The following is a 21793-nucleotide window of genomic DNA, read 5'->3' on the forward strand; positions in this document are numbered from 1 at the left end:
CCGATTATCATACTCCACTCCCCATCACGATTATCCTATTTGCCTGAACCTGGGGAACGCTCCCTTCATACGGGTGTCTGCTCTACAGCGAGTAATCGCCCCGTTAGACTTATAGACTATTACGAGCCTAGTCGGCCTCAAGAATGCTGGTAACGTAACTGTTCTGGTAAAAGACAAGTTTCCCTGCTCTGCCCGGCCCTGGCGCATAGTGGTAGATTTGGTTCCACAGCACCATGCAGCCGGTCAGTTCAGCATGTTCATAACAGTAATGATTATGGTTAATGTTTGGTTAATTGTTATAGTAAAGTATTGGTGTCCTGCACAGCAAGTTGAAAGCAGTGTTGGGGGGACAGAGGGGAATTGCACTATGCAGAATTACTGTAAGTTGGCAGCTGGATGGGATTTGCGGGGTATGGATGGTGTTCTCGGCTCTTCGGCTGCTGCGCGCCTGGCGGGCGGTGCCACGGGCCCCCCCCCATGAGTGGCGTGGGGACTGGGGACACTGCTAACTATATTAACTGGCTTGTTTAGTCTGAAGTGTGTCACGTGGAACATCAGGGGAATCAGGGCCAGACCGAAGCGAGGGGCGGTCCTGTCATATTTGAAAAAGCAAAGGGAGGATGTCATGGTGCTGGTGGAGACTCACCTGATGGGTCATCTGGTAATGACGCTCAAGAAACCAGGACCATCGGGGGAGCTGGAGGACGGCGAGTGGGAGGAGGCTCGAGTGCCTGTAAAAAAGTTTTGCCTGACACAAATGTACATAATGCACAGAGTGTACTTGACACCGATCCGCATAGCAAAATACAAGCCAAACTACAGCCCCCTCTGCCCTAGATGTAGCAGCCTCAATAGCACCTTCTTCCATATTCTATGGTTATGCCCAATAATACAGGACTACTGGATCCACATAGTGAGGTTTATGCATGACGAGATGGGTTCACCCCAGACGTTATGCCCCAAACAATGTATACTGGGGATATTCCCTGACCCTGACTCGGATAAGTTCCATAAAATATTCCTCCAAGAAACACTCTATATAGCTAGGCTACTCATAGCGAGACGATGGCTTTAGGCTCTGCCCCCAAAGCTGCATGAGTGGATATCTGCTGTTAATAATGTCCTCCCTTACAAAAAGGAGGTCTATGTTCATAGAGGATGCCCGGCCAAATATGGGAAAATATGGGACACCTGGTTGGGCAATGCGGCTACTTGCAATGTGCCAGTGGAGGAGTGACCCGTAGTGAGTAATCACATCTCCCTCCTTTATAGAGTTAGTATTAAATATCTGATAAGTGATACACCTTTGTGTCATGTGAATCAGCTGCCGTTTATGTGTAACCAGACTTTATACCCTGTCGTAATCTGTAACACCGCTATGAAGTTATATCTAATGCTTCCCTGTTGTAATTTGTTCTGCCACATTATGATGTGTACAGCTGTCTTTGAAATGTCTAATATGTAAACTGTCCTTGTTGATTTCAATAAAAACACCTTGTTACCTGTAAAAAAATAAATAAGGGGAGGGACAACATGACAGGATGAATAGTAGGACAGCAGGGAAGAGGTTAAAGAAAGGTAGGTCAGTGGTGTGGCCTGCAGTGGTATGTGTCTGGGAGGGGTCGCAGGACGTTTAGGGGGAGTGGTGTAGTGTGAGAGTCCAGTCATGAGTTTAGATGCGGGCCTGCAGGATCTCTTAGCGGGTTTGCGAAATTTGGTAAACTGGTTTGAGCCTGGTATTGGAGCAAGGGCGTCTATTCCTACTAAGTAGGAACAGCGATCTGTCTCCTCCCCCAGTGAGTCACATCCCCATACAGTTAGAAACACTCTCTAGAACACACATTTAACCCCTTGATCGCCCCCCAAGTGTAATCACACTAATAATGTTGCTGCATTGCTTCACGACAGGTTTTATATTGCATTTCTATTGAATTATGAGTTTACAATTTAAATCATATATTGGCTCTTTGTGGGATTTCTTGGAATAATATTGCACAGCACTATTAGCACTTTTTTTTTCTCTAAATAAACTCCAATTGGCCTCTCAGAGTTCTCTCTGTAAAAACCTACATAACAGCTGTAATGTCACCTTGATGCTCAACACAATAAGGACACATCTGCTTTAAAAAATAGATAGATAGATAGATAGATAGATAGATAGATAGATAGATAGATAGATAGATAGATAGATAGATAGATAGATAGATAGATAGATAGATAGATATAGATAGATAGGTAGATAGACCTCCCAAGCCTATGGTGTTGATTGGCAGACGTAACTTACATGGTAAGGGATCGGTACACTCTTGACGGCACTTTCGCGTGCAGCACTTCTTCTTTCCAGGACAGTCATCGTCATTCATACATAGTGGTTTCGGTCGCGGTGATGATGGGGAAATGCCACATGATGTAGCAGGAGCTGGGCATGTTCCAGGTTTTACTGCTGCAATAAAAAACACAGCCTGATTAAATCATACCCTACCCCAGGATTTCCATATTTACAGGAAACTGCAAGGATGAAAACAGGATACAGAAAATAAAGCTCTTCATGTAGACAAATATTGGACCAGGGAGTTCCGGAGCAAAATAAAGTAAAAAAAATAAGGGGAAGGACAACATGACAGGATGAATAGTAGGACAGCAGGGAAGAGGTTAAAGAAAGTTAGGTCAGTGGTGTGGCCTGCAGTGGTATGTGGCTGGGAGGGGTCGCAGGACGTTTAGGAGGAATGGTGTAGTGTGAGGGTCCAGTCAGGGGTTTAGATGCGGGCCTGCAGGATCTCTTAGCGGGTTTGCGGAATTTGGTAAACTGATTTGAGTTTGGTATTGGAGCAAGGGTGATGATGGCGTGGGTGTTGCCAAACACACACATCCCCGTTCTGATAGGAGAGGAGAGACCGATCATCTATTCCTACTAAGTATGAACAGCGATCTGTCTCCTCCCCCAGTGAGTCACATCCCCATACAGTTAGAAACACTCCCTAGAACACACATTTAACCCCTTGATTGCCCCCTAGTGTAATCACACTAGTAATGTTGCTGCATTGCTTCAAAACAAGTTTTATATTGGATTTATATTGAATTATTGCCTCTGCACCATGCTGCATGCCCACCTACAGACATATTTGTCTGGTCTTTGCACAGTATATGAGTTTACAATTGAAATCATATATTGGCTCTTTGTGGGATTTCTATGAATAATATTGCACAGCACTATTAGCACTTTTTTTTCTCTAAATAAACCTCTATTGGCCTCTCAGAGATCTCTCTGTAAAAACCTACATAACAGCTGTAATGTCACCTTGATGCTCAACACAATAAGGACACATCTGCTTTAAAAAATAGATAGATCAAAAATAGATAGATAGATAGATAGATAGATAGATAGATAGATAGATAGATAGACCTCCCAAGCCTATGGTGTTGATTGGAGGTTGATTGGCAGACGTAACTTACATGGTAAGGGATCGGTACACTCCTGACGGCACTTTCGCGTGCAGCACTTCTTCTTTCCAAGACAGTCATCATCATTCATACACAGTGGTTTCGGTCGCGGTGATGATGGGGAAATGCCACATAATGTAGCAGGAGCTGGGCATGTTCCAGATTTTACTGCAATACAAAACACAGCCTGATGAAATAATACCCTACCCCAGGATTTTCAGATCTACAGGAAACTGCAAGAAGGATGGAAACAGGATACAGAAAATAAAGCTCTTTGTGTAGACAAATATTGGACTAGGTAGTGCAAAAAAAAAATGAATAAGAAATAAGTGGAGGGACAACATGACAGGATGAATAGTAGGTCAGCAGGGAAGAGGTAAAAGAAAGTTAGTTCAGTGGTGTGGCCTGCAGTGGTATGTGGCTGGGAGGGGGTGGCAGGACGTTTAGGGGGAGTGGTGTGAGGGTCCAGTCGGGAGCTGCTGCTCTGTGTCTTTTTCTTACCCCCCCTTCTCTTTATTCCCCTGGTGGTGGCATGGCAGATTTGTCCAGATTGTTTCCCAGCTATGGGCTGCGGTGGCCTCTCGGAGCACAGACTGGCTAGAGGCGCAGGTGGAGGATTTGGTGAGTGAGCAGGACACTGGCTCACATTCGGGGGGGGACAGGGGCTCCAACATGCTCAGAGGTCCAGGCCTCCGAGTCGCTTCAGCCCGGAGTCCGCCCCCGAGCTCAGAGCCAACAAGGGAGACCCAACAGGGACCCTCCAGGACCCTCAGAGAAGCATGCTTCAACTTCAATAGGAGGCGAGCCTGGGAGAAATCGTCGGCGTAGGCAGAGCTCGGCGGGAGGTGAGAGAGAAGCCGCAAACGCATCTTCCCCGCCTGCTTGTCGCTGGTGTCGGGAGCAGACAGCCGCTGCCTCAGCAGGGGTCCCTGGCAGGCAGGTGGCTCAGCAGGGGAGAGCTGCAGTGATGGATGTTGACCTATTTCCAGAGTTTGCCGGCGGTCCCCCTTCATCAAGGGTTCTGAGCCCTGGAGGAGCAGAAGGAGCAGGCACAGCAGGGAACAGCAGGGGGATGCTGTGTGGTGGGTGGCCGAGCTGAAGGGCCTGTCAGGAGCCAATCCAGGATGTCGGTGGGTGGGTCTGGTGCATATTTTGGGAGAAGCAGCACAAATCCTCGGCAAACAGTTTAGGTGACCCTGGGGTGCAGTTGGTGGTTGTTCTGTTAGCGGAGGTGGATGTTTGGTCAGAGGGTGAACTGTTCCTCTTCAAGGTGGACGATGACCTGGGATATCTGTCTCCGAGGGCTTCTGGCGAGGCGGCTGTTTGGCCCACTCCTGGGCAGCCATGTGAGCGTGTTTCTGTTTTGTCTTCTTTATCTGTGCATACTGTTTTGCGGGATTTGCTAGGTCATTTTAGGCAGACACGGGCAGCGTATTCCGTTTTTGCTGCCTGGGGTTCAGATGCGGGCCTGCAGAATCTCTTAGCGGGTTTGCAGAATTCGGTCAATCGCTTTGAGCCGGGTGGTGGAGCAAGGGCGCTGGCGATGGCGTGGGTGCCGCTGAAGAGTTGTGAGGTGAGTACGCTGAAATCCCCCCTCCGGCATAATTACCCGGTGGTTGGGGGGGCAACCATTAGCTGTTGCTGTGGGGGGCGGGGCACGGGTATTGTGGGAACCCCTGAGAGTGTTGTGGCAACGGACAAGCAGGAGACGATGATGACAGCAGTAAAAAGGGGGATTTCGTTCACTTGGCCGATTCTACAAAGTGCGAGGTCTATGTTTGTTTTGAGGGCCCTTTGGGTTCTCATCTTAAACCGGATGTAAAGGAGAAAATTTGGAAGGCTGAGTATGTGGAGATTTGGGGCGGGGGTTTCTGTGAGCAGAATCGCATAAAAGGTACGTCATTCTGGATTTACAGGTCTGGGGGGGAGAAGGCAAGCCACCGGTGACCGGCTCCCGTTGTGATTGGACACATTGGAGCCAATCAGCGGGTCCGATGACCGCCGGACACCCGCAATCGCAGGTATGAGAACCAGAACGTGGATGTGTGTGTGTAAACACACACATCCCGTTCTGACAGGAGAGGAGAGACAGATCGTCTTCCTATTAAGTAGGAACAGCGATCTGTCTCCTCCCCCAGTGAGTCACATCCCCACGCAGTTGGAAACATTCCCTAGGACACACATTTAACCCCTTGATTGCCCCCTAGTGTTAACTTCTTCCCTGCCAGTGACATTTATACAGTAATCAGTGGCTATTTTTAGCTCTGATCGCTGTATAAATGTCAATGGTCCCAAAGTGTCTGATCTGTCCGCCGCAATGTCGCAGAAAAATCGATGATTGCCGCCATTACTAATAAAAAAATAATAATAATAAAAATGCCATAAATCTATTCCCTATTTTGTAAAGGTTATAACTTTTGCGCAAACCAATCTATAATTGCTAATTGCGTTTTTTTTACCAAAAATATGTAGAAGAATACTAATTTTGGTGCGTTTTACGTGATGGACTGTCTTTTTTCAACCTCACCTACTATGATTTCGCAACGCTTTTATCGTGAATTTTCAGTGATTGTACCGTGATTATACTACAAATTCGCAATGATTTTGTGCTGATTTTACCATCATTTTACTGTATTTATGATGTGTTTTTCATAGGTCATATGGCTCAAAACTGCATGAAAAATGTAACACGGGTGCATTACTGATGAGTTCTTGCTGCATTTTTCAATGTATTTCAGCTGGGAAGTGCTTTTTTGTGCGTTTTTATTTTTTTTTACTGACCAAAAATGCAGCAAGCAGGATTTTTAACACCACAATGAAAGCACAGCGGTCCAGTGTGAAGACATACATAGAATTTAAAGGGATACATTTTTCTTGAGATTTTCTTACGCTAAAGGTGCCAATAATGGCCGACGATAAATTCATATTCATTAAGGCTGGGTTCACACTTATGCTGGATGCGGCTCACAGCAGGGGGTCCGGTGTCCTGTTTTCCATTGAGAGCCGATCATACTCCCCTGTCATGAGAATTGGATGTTTAAAAAATCCACATGCAATTCTCACTAGTGTGAACCCAGCCTTTAATTAATTATGTTAATTAACCACTTCCCAACCGGCGCACGCCAATGTACGTCGGCAGAATGGCACGGGCAGGCATATTAGCGTACAGGTACGTCCATTTTTTTATGTCGCCCTGCCATCGCGCGTGCGTTGCCGGCGGCGCGCTCGCGTACCGGTCAGAAACCCTGTGAGTCCGTTTGCGGGTCCCGTGGACTCGATCGCCGTGGGGATACCCACGATCGTCTCATGGGGCGACTGAACGGGGAGATGCCGTTGTAAACAGCATCTCCCCATTCTGCCTAGCAACAAGTGACGCTGATCTCTGCTCTATGTGATTGGAGCAGAGATCAGTGTTCACTAACACAAAGCCCAGTCCCCCACAGTTAGTAAGACACCTCTAGGAACACTTAACCCCTACACTGCCACCCACTGGTTAACCCCTTCACTGCCAGTGTCATTTACACAGGAATCAATGCATTTGTATAGCAGTGATTGCTGTATAAATGACAATGGTCCCAAAAATGTGTCAAAAATGTCCGATGTGTCCGCCACAATGTCGCAGTCACAATAAAAATCGCTGATCGCCGCCATTACTAGTAAAAAAACATTAATAAAAATGCCATAAAACTATCCCCTATTTTGTAACCGCTATAACTTTTGCGCAAACCAATCAATAATCGCTTATTGCGATTTTTTTACCAAAAATATGTAGAAGAATATGTATCAGCCTAAACTGAGGGAAAAACAGTTTTTTTAATATATTTTTGGGGGATATTTATTATAACAAAAAGTAAAAAATAATGCTTTTTTTTCAAAATTTTTGTTTATAGTGCAAAAAATAAAAACCGCAGGGATGATCAAATACCACCAAAAGAAAGCTCTATTTGTAGGGAAAAAAAAGACGTCAATTTTGTTTGGGAGCCACGTCGCATGACCGTGTAATTGTCAGTTAAAGCGACGCAGTGCCGAATCGCAAAAAGTGGTCTGGTCTTAAGCCAGCAAAATGGTCCGGTCTGAAAGTGGTTAATCACTTCAGCCCCCTTAATGACCAGGCCATTTTTTGCATTATTTTAACTGCCAATTGCGCAGTCGTGCAACGCTGTACCTAAATAAAATTGATGCCCTTTTTTCCCCACAAATAGAGCTTTTATTTGGTGCCATTCGATCACCTCGGCTTTTATTTATTGTGCTATAAACAAAAAAAGAGCAACAATTTTGAAAAGTAAAACAATATTTTTTACTTTCTGCTATAAAACATACCGTACCCAATACATTTAAAAAAAAAATCTAACTTATTCATCAGTTTAGGCCAATATGTATTCTGCTACAAAAAAAATAATCCCAATAAGCGTATATTGATTGGTTTTCGCAAAAGTTTTACAGTCTACAAACTATGGGATAGATTTATGGCATTTTTTTTTTTTTTTTTTAACTATTAATGAGAGCGATCCGTGATTTTAAGTGGGACTGCTACATTGCGGTAGACAGATCGTAAACCTGACACTTTTAACACTTTTTGGGAACCAGTGAAATTATTACAGTGATCAGTGCTAAAAATATGAACTGTCACTGTACTAATGACACTGGCAGGGAAGGGGCTAACATCAGGGGTGATCAAGGGGTTAAGTGTGTCCCTAGGGGGTGCTTTCTAACTGTGTGGGGAATGGACTAACTGGAGGAACACAAAGATCCGTGATCGACCAGCGTCACTTCCGATAGCGGTATTCAGGGGATGATGAAGTCACGTGACCCGTGACGAACACGCGTCAGGAATAGGGAATACCGCTACCGGAAGTGACGCTGGTCGAGCTCGCTGCTCGTTTTTACACTGCCTACCTGTACCCTTTGTTTGTGAGTACCTAATTTTACGCTTTATGTCCTAAATAAATGTTGCACTAAAAACCTACTACACTATGGGGCATCCTTCCTTTAAGTCTTGATTTACCACATATGATACCTGGCACGGGACCACCTATGGCGAATACCCTAAAGTGACTCTTAAAGAGGCCACGCACCATATAGAGAGCAAGAGAGGGACGCCAGGCAGAAATTACTGTAACAAGATCCATAAAGGAAAAAGGTCTCCAGGGACACCCAAAGATACATGCTGTAACCTTACAGCAGTAAGGTAAGAGGACACCCTTAAAAAGAACATCTAGGGCCACATGGAAAATAACGCCACCTCACTGAACTCCGTTGGATCACCATAATTATCACTTATTGTTTTTGATCACATCAGAACTTTATCTAAACTTAAAAAAGCTTACTGCGATTTTTGGATATAATCTCATCGAGAGTTTACTTAGTCTTATGCGATTCCTAGACATAATCGCTACACTATTTCTTAGCACCTTATGCGATTCTATATAGTCATCACTTTACTGCACTTTTGCACTTCTACATGGACATCTGAAATTGATATTCATCTGTCTGCTTAGACGACTATATAGTTATATAAAATTGTTATTGGACTCTGTCCTTAGCACTACTGCACTTTTTTGCTCAACTTTTAAATAATTTTTCACCGGATACTACAATTTTATTTTTATTTTACACCTACTTGTATCACTACAAAGTGTCACTACTATTTCTATTATTATTCTTTTTATTATTACTTTTATTTACCTGTTTTGCTGTTTATATCAATTTATTGACTGAAGAAGATCATATGTTAATTATTATAATACATTATACTATTGTTATACAGCTGGTATATGTATACGTGTTGGTAGCGGTTATCAACTTACCTTTATACTATATATTTCATTTGTTTTGGCCATTTTTACTGGCTTTATTGTAATTTAATTTCTTAAAGAACACCATGATTTAGTACAGCGCACCACTACTCTTATACCCATTTAAAATACTAGATGTAGTAGTTTTTGTTGTGGTGTGTATTAACTTTTTAATTTAAGTAAAACTAAAGATTTTGTAATCTAAGTTATATTGTTAAACTTACTTTCATTTAATGAGCTAAAAAAATGTTCTATAAAACTCAGTTTTGTCAACATTTTGGAAATTGTTCTTGTGTTCAATGAGATATTGATTAAAATCTTACTTTTCACAAGGGGTGTACTAATTTATGCTGAGATAAAATATTAATAGGGTGTATATATTGTCACAGTATGTGAAGTGATGGATAATGGGTATATTTCATCTCACATGCGTTCTATTGTAAGAGACTGGACCGGAATCCGGCCTGGGTTCTTCCAGCCTCTGTGGTAGGCTTGGTTACGGTCCAGATGTTGTGGTCCACTTGAGTCCACACTCGGGTGGACTTTAACCACTTCAGCCCCGAACCAATAAACACCTTAAGGACCAGAGGTCTTTTTCCAATTTCGCACTGCGCTGCTTTAACTGGTAATTGCGCGGTCATGCAATATTGCACCCAAACAAAATTTGCGTCCTTTTCTTCCCACAAATAGAGCTTTCTTTTGATGGTATTTGATTGCCTCTGCGATTTTTTTTTTGCGATATAAATGGAAAAAGAGCGAAAATTTTGAAAAAAAAAGATATTTTCTTCTTTTTGTTATAAGAAAAATCGAATAAACTAAATTTTAGTCATACATTGAGGGCAAAATTTATTCAGCCACATGTCTTTAGTAAAAAATATGTCAATAAGCGTATATTTTTTGGTTTGCGCAAAAGTTATAGCGTCTACAAACTAGAGTACATTTTCTGGAATTTACACAGCTTTTAATTTATGACTGCCTATCTCATTTCTTGAGGTGCTAAAATGGCAGGGCAGTACAAACCCCCCGCAAATGACCCCATTTTGGAAAGTAGACACCCCAAGGAAATTGCTGATGGGTATGTTGAGCCCATTGAATATTTTTTTTTTTGTCCTAAGGGATTGAATAATGACAAAAAAAAATATATTGCTCACACATGCCATGGTTATATGTGGAATTGCACCCCAAAATATATTCCGCTACTTCTCCCGAGTATGGGGATACCACTTGTGTGGGGCTTTTTGGCAGTCTAGTTGCGCACGGCACCCCGAAAACCAATCACCGCCTTCAGGATCTAAGGGTGCAAATTTTTGATTTTACTCCTCACTACCTATCACAGTTTCGAAGGCCATAAAATGCCAAAATAGCACAAAACCCCCCAAAATGACCCCATTTTGGAAAGAAGACACCCCAAGCTATTTACTGAGAGGCATGTTGAGTCCATGGAATATTTTATATTTTGCCACAAGTTGCGGGAATATTACAAACTTTTTTTTTTTTGCACAAAGTTGTCACTAAATGATATATTGCTCACACATGCTATGGGCATAAGTCAAATTACACCCCAAAATAAATTCTGCTGCTTCTCCCGAGTACGGGGATACCACATGTGGGGGACTTTTTGGGAGCCTAGCCCCGTACGGGACCCCGAAAACCAAGCACTGCCTTCCGGATTTAAATATAAAATGCTACCAAAAAAACTGTTAGCGATCGCAGGGATCAGGCCTGACTCTGCGATCGCTGCAGTTATGTGTTTAGTGTTTTGTAAGTGACAGTGATCGATCGATACTGCACTTGGGTGGGCTGGGCAGAGGGGCAAAACACAGGTGCTAGCAGGTATCTGGGCTGATCCCGCTAACAATGCGTTTTTTTGGAACCCTGAACTGCTGGGGACGCTAGTATAGATCTGAACAGATCAAATATTGATCTGTTCAGATTCTATACCACTACGGGAGGTGTATGCATTGCGCGTGGGTGTTAGCGGTACTGGCACTAACCTAGCGCTGCCTGGGGCGACGCAGACCTGACCCTAAAACCTAATTGATATCACCCGCCGGGTGATCAGGGGGTTAAACCTTTATTGGGTAATAATTGGTGGGTGCCCTGATGCTATAAAAAGCAAACTAACCAGAGTCACCCGTAACACTTATACGGTGATCACTGGTGAAAGGGTTAACTAGGGGCAATCAGGGGGTTCAAATTTTTATTAGGTAGTATATGGGGGTCCCTGGCGCTATATAAAAACTTGACGGGGAACCTAAATAACTAACTGGCTAACCAGCGTCACCAGTGACACTTATACTGTGATCGCTGGTGAAAGGGTTAACTAGGGGCAATCAGGGGGTTAAAACCATTATTGGGTAGTATATCGGGGTACCTAGCGCTATAAAAACCTGGCGGTGAACCTAAGAAAATACTGTAACTAGCTACCTAGCGACAGTAGCGACACTGATGCAGCGATCAGAAAAATTATCGCTTAGTGACACTGGCAAAAGGGGGTGAAAGGGTTAACTAGGGGCAATCAGGATGTTAAAACCATTATTGGGTAGTATATCGGGGTACCTAGCGATATAAAAACCTGGCGGTGAACCTAAAAAAATAACTTGCTACCTAGCGACAGTAGCGACACTAATGCAGCGATCAGAAAAATGATCGCTTAGTGACAGTGGCAAAAGGGGGTGAAAGGGTTAACTAGGGGCAATCAGGGGGTTAAAACCATTATTGGGTAGTATATCGGGGTACCTAGCGCTATAAAAACCTGGCGGTGGGGGGTTTGTGTACCTATGTGTACCTATGTGTCAGTGTAGTGTTTTGGTGCCCTTACTTTTAGTCTTCTCCTCGTAGTCCGGTCAAAAAGAGGAGAATGACATCACTTCCTCCTTCCTGTGTAAACAATACACAGTGGGAGGAAGTTCGTCATTGGCCAGGAGTGATCGAGAGGGGGTGGCCAGAAACCAACGGCCATCCCCTCATCACGGATCGCTCCCGGAGGGAAACGGACCGCCGTATCCAGCGGGAGGGGGTCCGATCGGACCCCCCACCCGCTGAAAGGCAGGCACGTACATGTACGTGCTTGTGCCTGCCTGTGCCATTGTGATGATGTACAATGGCAATACGGCGGTCCTTAAGTGGTTAAATGAGCAGGAAAAGAGCACAGCAGAGCTCTGGCCTGAGACTCAATGGAATCAGAGAGAGGAGCGCTATTTGGATTTAAAAAGAAGGTTTGCTTTACCACATGTTTTTTGGGTGTCTTGGACCAGCCCCATACCATATAGAGAGGAGTCTACTGTTTAGTTTAGCGCCAGACGGCAAGGAGAACCTCAAAAGGCCTGTTTGATCCGGAACCGGATAAGGCCCAAGACTATGAGACTCTGAAGACAGAGATGCATGCTTGGGTGTCACCATGGCAATCCATGCCCAGCACTAGGGATGCCACCTTTTCTTCAAGTCAAACCCGAACACTTTAGCGGTGCACAGCAATTTTTTTTTATAGTATAAACTATACATATATTTTGCTACTAAATAACATTTCTAATCATATAAAGTTAATAACAAGAGTTCCCTGTTACATCAGAGTCCACAGAGTTACTCTTTACATCTGAATTTGCAGAGTTCCCTTTCGCTGTAAGACTCTGATGTAAAGGAGAACTCTGGGGACTCTGACATAAGGGATGCGCTGGGAACCCTGATCTAAGGGGGAACACCGAGAACTCTGATGTACGGAGAGGACTCTGATGTAAGGGGAAAGGCTGTGGCCTCCGGTGTAAAGGGGAACTCTGATATAAGGGGTGCTCTGAGAACCCTGATTTGCCTTAGTGTACTTACTCAGAGGCAAGAGAGTGAAGGGGGGAGACTTCAATCACAGATAGATGGATGGTGAGATGGATGGTGAGCTCACTCACCTCTTGACAGTCAACACCTCTCATCCAGTTGGATCTGAGGCTGCTGGACTTCAAATTTCTGGCTCAGATTTCCCTTTTCTGAGGCACAGTGCCAGGGATTGGAGTGTGGGCAGACAAAGAGGGGTAGGGGTGGGGGGAAGAGGTGCAGATCGAGCCCTCTCTCCTCTCCCGTCTGTATGTGTTTGGGGGGGGGAGTTGTTAATGTTGGCTTTGGGGAGTGTGAAAGAGAGTAACGGACACTCTCAACTTAGACAACTGCAGCCAGAAAACCTGCTGGGAAGCCATAGGCCAGTCTAAATAATGTGTCCGGGTTGCAGACAGTCTGAAACCCGGACACATGATTCCAAACCCGAACTGTCCGGGTGAATCCTGGACAGGTGGCAACCCTACCCAGCACGTGCAGCAGTGTACCTACTCCAGCAACAAGCCACCTCGTTTTCAAATGTTTGACCTGGTCTACCTCACCAGGAAGTAGTTGCACACAGAGACCTTGACAGGCCCTCAGATCGTAGAGCGTGTGGTAATAGACCAGTACTTGCATGTGCTCCCTGCTGCTCTAAAGGAAGTGGGTCAGACAGGGGGACCCCAAAACTGCAACCCAATTGGTGGACCCAGTTGAGAGATACATTGGTACTGAGGACTTGGTGAACCTGTCTATGCCCCACTTTGGTGTGTCTAGGGGTGCAAGATCGCCCAGCGGTTCTGGTAAGACTGTTCCGGCGTTCAAGAGCATGGGGAAGTTAGATAAGACTGTTGTTACAGCTAATGAGACTGTGGGTCCTAGACCTGCAGACTGGCCAAAGAAGCCAGGACGGTCTTTGGGATTGTTAAGAGGACTGGGGTAGAGCACATACAGTCTTTTCATTGTAATGAATTAGGGCATATTGCTGAAAACTGTCCTATGCAATGCGATTATGCTTATATGAAAAGACGCTCTGTTTGCACAGGTTGCATGTGCTGCATCATGTCAGAGTCGCATTGAAAAACAAATGTGTGCCATTTCAGTGGATGGAAAGTCACTCACAGCCCTGCTAGACTCTGGTAGTGTGACCTTAGTCAGAAATGATTGTGCGAACCCACAAAACTACACCCCAGTACTATCAGGGTCATTTGCATCCATGGGACACTCTGGACCAAACAGTGGTGGTTGAGGTTGATACTCAGTGGGGGTGGTATCTTCATTGCTTCATGAATCTTTAGTGGGGAGAGATTTTCCCCATTTTTGGAGTTTATGCGAGAGCAAGGGGAGGCTGGTAAATAGAGCTCCCCCTGCTGGAGAAGCGCAGGAACTCTCACCAGATGCTGTTTGCCAAAGGGAAGGGGATGCTGTTGGGGGGGGGGGGGGGGGATCAAGGAAGCCGGAGATCCTCTTCCTTTCCTTGTCATAGCTGGGGAGCCGGAGGACCTGGAAGCTAGCTCCTAGCCTGAGGGTAACGAACAGGAGAACATCTCTGACCCTGACAATGAGAGTAGCCAGAATGCGATACCCGACTTAGAGGTCAGGAGAGAGAATTTCTGTACTGAGCAACTGCAAGATGTCACTCTCATGAGAGCCAGAGAAAACGTTAAGATGGTGGATGGGGAACCAGTGGATCCTAACTGAGGGGTGTCTTTCCCCTACATGACCCTTAAAAACAATGTACTTGTATCAGATGGTAAAACGCGGAGAAGGATGAGGTAGAACAGCTAGTGGTTCCCAAATCTTTCCATAGGGTGGTGCTAGACTTGGCCCATGGTCATGTAATGGGGGGACATCTCCGTATTGAAAGGACCAAGGAGAGAATCACCCAGAGAATTTTCTGTCCTGGGTTATATGTAGATGTCAGGAAGTACTGTGAATCGTGCCCTGAGTGCCAAATGGTGGAACTGTCGCCACGTTTTCGTAGTCCCCTTGTCCCTCTACCAATAATCGAGGTCCCTTTTGAGAGGATTGCCATGGACCTGGTGGGGCTGGTAGTGAAGTCTGCCCGGGGTCACCAGCATATTTTGGTAATCCTGGACTATGCAATATTTTGGTAATTCTGAGGCCATACCCTTGCGTAACACCTCTGCTAAGGCTATCGCCAAGGAGTTAGTCCAGGTGTTTAGATGAATGGGGATCCCAAAGTGATCTTAACCGATCAGGGCACCCCATTTATGTCCAGGGTTACCAAGGAACTTTGTAAACTATACTAAATCTCCCATCTCCGTACCTCTGTCTACCACCCTCAAACGGATGGTCTTGTTGAAAGATTTAATAAAACTTTGAAAAGTATGCTGAAAAAGGTGGTCGACAAAGATGGGAGAAATTGGGATTTTTTGCTACCATATGTCATGTTTGCCATACGAGAGGTTCTGCAGGCATCCACAGGCTATTCCCCATTTGAGCTCTTGTATGGTAGACATCCCAGGAGGCTACTAGATGTCGCCAAAGAAACGTGGGAAGGAGAGGCCACCCCATATAGAAGCATCATAGAGCATGTCTCCTTGATGCAGGATCGAATTGCAGCTGTCCTGCCCCTGGTGCGAGAACATATGGAGCGAACCCAGGAGGCCCAGAGGAGGGTCTATAAACAAGAGTGTTGGTACTGGTTCCCAAGGTGGAAAGTAGGGTCCCTTTGAGGTATGAAAGGGTAGGGGAGGTAAACTGCAAAGACTACTAGCCAGGAAAAAGGAAACCACAACAAATTTATCATGTGAATCTCCTAAACCCCTGGAAGGACAGAGAGACTTTACTGGCCGCTTCCCCGCCTCCAACAGACTGGGTACCGGTGACACCTGATGTTTCCATAACTGATTCCCTGTCTGTCGCACAACAAAGTGACATTAGGACATTTGTGTACAAAAATAGAGACTTTTTCTCCCCCTTACCCAGACTGACCAAGGTGATCCAGCATGATATAGTGACAGAACCTTGGGTTCATGTAAATGTAAAGCCATATAGAATCCCAGAGGCCAGGCGAGAGGCAGTCGCGAAGGAAATCAAAAATATGTTAGAGTTGGACATGATAGAGCCCCACAGTGATTGGTCGAGCCCCATAGTGCCTGCTACCAAAACCCGGCATTATTTTTGGGTTATGTTTTGTAACGATTTGAGGAAACTCAACAGTGTGTCCAAGTTAGATGCATACCCGATGCCTCGCATTGACAAACTCATAGACCGGTTGGGACAGGCCCACTTCATAACAACCCTAGACCTAATGAAAGGCTATTGGCAAATACCGCTAACTGAATTGGCCAAGGAGAAGACTGCCTTTTCCACTCCTGAGGGCTAGTTTTAGTACAAGCGGATGCCTTTTGGTCTGCATGGGGCCCCTGCATTGTTCCAGCGAATGATGGACACAACTTTGAGACCACATCACCCGTATGCAGCCATTTATTTGGACGATGTTTTCATCCACAGCCCAGATTGGGAATCACACCTGTCCCGAGTACAAGCAGTGGTAGATTCTCTTAGCCCTTGTACACACGGTCAGAGATTTAGACGGAATGTGTCCTATAGGACCGTTTTGTTGGATATTTCCCGACTGTGTGTGGTCTGCATCGGACTGTTTCTGTCGGAATATCCGACGGACCAAGTTTTCCAACTTGCCGGTAAACTTTTACGACAAAATGCTCATATCAGACATACTTTGATCATGTGTAGCCTACTCCGATGGACAAAGTGCCACGCATGCTCAAATCAAATTCCTAGACCAAAGCTATTGGCTACTAGCCTGAAGGTAGTCCCGTCTAACGAAATAACGTCATCACGTTATGTACAATCGTATTTTCCGACAACTTAGTCCGACCGTGTGTATGCAACATCACTTTCGGACCTCTTCCGGAATTAATCCGTCGGAATAACTCTGCCGGATTTGGTTGTCGGAATTTCTGACCATGTGTACAAGGGCTAAGGGAAGCAGGTCTCACGGCCAACCCACAAAAGTGTGCCATAGGCCTGGAGGAGGTCAAATACCTTGAGTACATTATTGGCTGGGGACTGGTCAAGCCTCAGACCAATAAGATTGAGGCAAGTCAAAAATGGCCCCAACCGGTAAACAAAAAACAAGTTCAGGCCTTCCTGGGCATTACTGGGTATGCAACGGTTTATACCCAACTTTGCCACCATTGCTGCCCTTCTGACCAATCTGATAAAGGCAAGAGGGTGGGTTATGGTCAAATGCAATCCTGTAGCTGAGGAGGCATTTCAGAAGTTAAAGCAGGCCCTTTGTGTACTACCAGTGCTAGGGACCCTGGACTTCACAAAGGGGTTTGTGGTACAGACAGATCGCCTCTGATGTGGGCCTAGGGGCTGTGCTATCCCAGAACAGAGATGGCGAGGAGCACCCAGTTGTGTACCTGAGCCCAAAACTGAACAAGCATTAAAAAAAATTATGCCGTTGTCGAAAAGGAGTGTCTCGCTATTAAATGGGCCTTAGACTCCCTGAAGTATTACTTGTTGGGGAGGTAATATAAGCTGGTCACCGACCATGCTCCCCTAAAGTGGATGTGTGACAACAGGGAGAAAAAGGGCCGCGTGACAAGATGGTTCCTGGATTTACAGCCCTTTAAGTTTACAGTAGAGCATAGGCCGGGCAAGCTCCAAACAATGCAGATGACCTCTCCCACATGCACTGTATGCTTGAGCAGAGGGGGAGGATATGTGACGGTATGCGAGGGGATGTAATGGATAATCTGTATATTTCACCTCGCATGTGTTCTATTGTAAGAGACTGAACCGGAATCCGGCCCAGGTTTCTCCAGCCTCTGTGGTAGGCTTGGTTCCGGTCCAGATGTTGTGGTCCACTTGAGTCCATGCTCAGGTGGACTTTAAATGACCAGGAAGATAGCACAGCAGGGCTCTGGCCTGAGTCTCAGAATGGAATGTGAGAGAGAGGAGCTCTGTTTGGATTTAAAAAGGTTTGCTTTACCACATGTTTTGTGGGTGCCGGGGACCAGCCCCACACCGTAAAAAATTGAGTCTACTGTTTAGCGCCGCAGTAAGGATTTACTTTACTGTTTTTTGTTTATTTTCATGATTGCAAACCTCTTCTAAATAAAACTGGCAACCTGACAGATTTTAAAGAAACTGCCTGTACGCTGACCTTAATTTCCAGAAAAGGTGATACCCACAAGCTAATCTCCCACAATATCTAAACACTATAAAATGCTGGATCATACTGCAATACCTTCATAAAGTTCAGTGCTAATATTTTTGCGTGTACAGCAATTTTCAATTCACAAGAGACATTCCATTACCTTTCACTGTTTTCATGCACTGAAACCTGCAATTGTCATAACAGCAGCGGTCAGTGCCTTGGCATTGGACATCACTGTGGCACTCGGAGAGTTCGGTTCCGATAGTGCTACACTCAAAATCATTGAAGTAAGGGCAGGCATTTTTCTTGGCTGCAGAAAGAGAAAAAAATTGCTGTGATAAGTATGGAAAGAAATAGAGACTGAGAAAAGTTCAGGACTATGAGGGGTGATGAGTACAGATTGAGGTGATGAAGGGTGATGAGTGCAGGTTAGGGCTTTAAAGGGTATTGGGTGCAGGCTAGGACAATGAAATGTGAGGAGTTCAGATCAGGATTATGAAGGGTGATGATTGTAGGCAGGGACTATGAAGGGTGATGAGAGTAGAAGGGGACTATGAAGGGTAATGAGAGCAGGCAGGGACTATGAAGGGTAATAAAGCAGAGGGGGAATATGAAGGGTGATGAGTGCAAGCTGGGACTATGAAGGGTGATGAGTGCAGGCAGAGACTATGAAGGGTGATGAGTGCAGGCAGAGACTATGAAGGGTGATGAGTGCAGGCAGAGACTATGAAGGGGGATGAGTGCAGGCAGAGACTATGAAGGGGGATGAGTGCAGGCAGAGACTTTGAAGGGGGATGAGTGCAGGCTGAGACTATGAAGGGTGATGAGTGCAGGCCAGGACTATGAAGGGTGATGAGTGCAGGCCAGGACTATGAAGGGTGATGATTGCAGGCCGGGACTATGAAGGGTGATGAGTGCAGGCCGGGACTATGAAAGGTGATGATTGCAGGCCGAGACTAGGATGGGTGATGAGTGCAAGCCGGGACTATGAAGGGTGATGAGTGCAGGCCGGGACTATGAAGGGTAATGAGCGCTGGTTGGTACTATAAAGCATGATAAAAGCAAGCCAGGCACAATATTTATATTTTTCTTGATCATACATCACGGGACACAGGAGCTCATTACATAGTGGGTTATATAGTCACCTCTGGTGATTGGACACTGGTTAACCCCAATTAAGGAGAATTCCTCCCCTATATAACCCCTCCCATATGGGAGGCACCTCTGTTTTTTCGCCAGTGTCTATGGTGGTTGGTCACGTAAAACATGTGCTATGAAGAAAGCTCTGTGCAGGTCCCTGCGAGGGCCTAAGGGCTACAACAAACCGGATCCATATCTCGGGCCGATATTTGACTCCCAAGATGGTATGGTACCTGGGCCTCGTCATCCGAAGATGTAAGTCCTCTCCATTGGAAGACTGGGCTCTGGGAAAACCAGACTTGGTGTACTGTTTACACAGAGCGCACTAAAGTTTCTGGCAGAGTCTTTTACAAGGTCCAGGTAGGAGGTTCTTCTGAGAAAGAACCCCAGATAAACCTGAAGGTTGGCTAACTCTGCCCGCCGTGATGGGTGAAGGCTAGAATCTGTCTGTTTCAGCAATTCCTGCGGCGAGGACAGGTAAGGGAAGTTAATCCTATATATATTTATATGATGGATTTCTTCATTTTGAGTAGTTGTATGTCTTACCTGGTTTCCACCACTAGAGGGAGTAAGAGCAGCCTGATGCATACTTACATGCCTTTCAAAACACACGCTTAGTGAAGCCCGGTTCTCCAGAGGTCTCACGTCTCCACTCCAGTCCTTGCCACAACAAGGTAATACAGGGGTCCCTCGTAGTCTGGGGGTCCCACGCAGCTCTGATGAGACTCCTTTCCCCCCCTGGATTCCGGCGGTCCTCGTGCACGCGCGCGGGCGTGTGCACGTGCGCCGAGCGTGCTCCCGGGCTAATGGAGGAGGGGGGGAGTGTGGTTGTGAGCCGTGCACGTTGGTGAGCACGGCGCTGTACTGCGCAGGCGCCAGGCACCAGTTTTAAAAGCCCAGAGCGTCAGGGGACTGTAAGTGAGAGGCACAGGAGCTGTGGGCAGTAAGCATCCCAGGGGATTGGATCCAGGCAAACCTTAGACACCTACTCAGCATCAGGTTGTGCAGTATTAAGCATATATATGTTATTGTGAGACTTTTAGCACAACAGTGATTGCACTTTGTATTAGTACCTCTGCTTTTGTAGCTTAGGACTATGTCTCCTCGTAAGAGGGTCTCAGGGGGAGGTAACAAGGGCACTGGTAAATCACCACCTAGGTCCAGGGGTTCTAAAAATGCCTGTAAATTACCATCCCCCCCTGAAAGACTGGAGCCAGCCTCACAGGACGAGTCAGTGCCCCTGTCAGGTTTTGCAGCCTCTCCTAATGTCCCAGCCCCGGTTTATGTCACTGAGGACTACCTTAGGGCTACATTGGAGGGTTTTGAAGGGAGAATCATGAATTTTATTTCTGCTTCCCTGAAAGATAGCAGGAAAAGGGGTAGACCCCCTCCCTCTGCTGAGATCCCTCTTTCAGATGATTCTTCTGACAATGAGGAGAGATCCCTATCTTGGGACAGGGATCTTGAGCAGTCGGAGGAATCAGAGGAAGAGGAGAGAGCCCCTCCTCCCAGGCGCTCAGAAAACAGGTGCAGTATTATACTGAATTGGTGCGTACCACATTCAGAATGCCTGCTGCTGAAGTCGCTATGTCCTCTGTTTCTTCCCTAGGAGTCAGGAAAGTCCCACAGACTGCTTTTTCCTTCCCAATTCATCCCTTAATGGATAAATTGATGTATGAGGATTGGGGACATCCCAATAAACTGTTTGCTCCTCCTAAAAGGTTTTTTATGCATTATCCTCTGGAGAAAAGTTTCACCAAGAAATGGGGGGTCCCATCTGTCGATGCGGCTCTTTCTTGTGTGAATAAAAACCTGACCTGTCCGTTGGATAATGCTCAGGTATTTAAAGATCCAACTGATAAGAGGTTGGAAACATTATTAAAAGCCTCCTTTTCCATGACTGGCGCTGTAGTGCAACCTACAGTCGCAGCCGTAGGGTTGTGTCAGTTCCTCAAGGAACAGGTTAAGCGGATGCTTGGCCTCCTTCCCAGTGAGGAAGTGGAGAATTATGCAGAAATACCTCAAATTCTGTGTTTCATGATTGATGCGATTTTGTATTCTGTCCAACAAGCATCTCGTTTATCTCTCCTGTTGGTACACATGCGAAGGGCCCTATGGCTAAAGAATTGGGCAGCTGAGCTATCGTGCAAGAAGCATTTGATTGGGTTCCCGTTTAAAGGGGAACGTCTGTTTGGAGAAGAATTAGACAAATTCGTCCAAACAATTTCAGGGGATAAATCTACTCTCCTTCCAGTCAAAAAGAGCAAAGGTCCGTCATTTAGGCGTTCTCTCTCTCTCGAAGCATCAAACTCTAAGCAGTGGCGACGGCCTTCTCAACCCTCCTCTACAGGAAAGGCTCAGGGCCGGGCCGGGCCCAAGGGCAGAAAAAGACTTGGGAGCGGAAGCCTGCCAAGCAGAGCCCAAAAGCTTCCTTGTGAAGGGGCGCCCCCGATCGGCC

At 45.8% G+C, this 21793-nt stretch overlaps 1 protein-coding gene across 5 annotated transcripts in view; it reads right to left on the minus strand.

The window, feature by feature from the left end:
- LOC143989238 (uncharacterized) overlaps window positions 1-21793 on the minus strand; it is a 484136-nt gene that overhangs the window by 356582 nt on the left and 105761 nt on the right. For all 5 annotated transcript variants that reach the window (XM_077489308.1, XM_077489309.1, XM_077489306.1 and 2 more), the window contains exons 3-5: window positions 18356-18505; window positions 3454-3609; window positions 2285-2443 (exon numbers count right to left, since the gene is read on the minus strand). In XM_077489308.1, coding sequence (XP_077345434.1) covers window positions 2285-2443; window positions 3454-3609; window positions 18356-18505 — 465 coding nt within the window. The remainder of the gene's footprint in view (window positions 1-2284; window positions 2444-3453; window positions 3610-18355; window positions 18506-21793) is intronic.

Source organism: Lithobates pipiens, unplaced genomic scaffold, assembly GCF_037356315.1.
Source record: "Lithobates pipiens isolate NorthernLeopardFrog02 unplaced genomic scaffold, aLitPip1_a1.2 Scaffold_18, whole genome shotgun sequence".
NCBI lineage: Eukaryota > Metazoa > Chordata > Amphibia > Anura > Ranidae > Lithobates > Lithobates pipiens.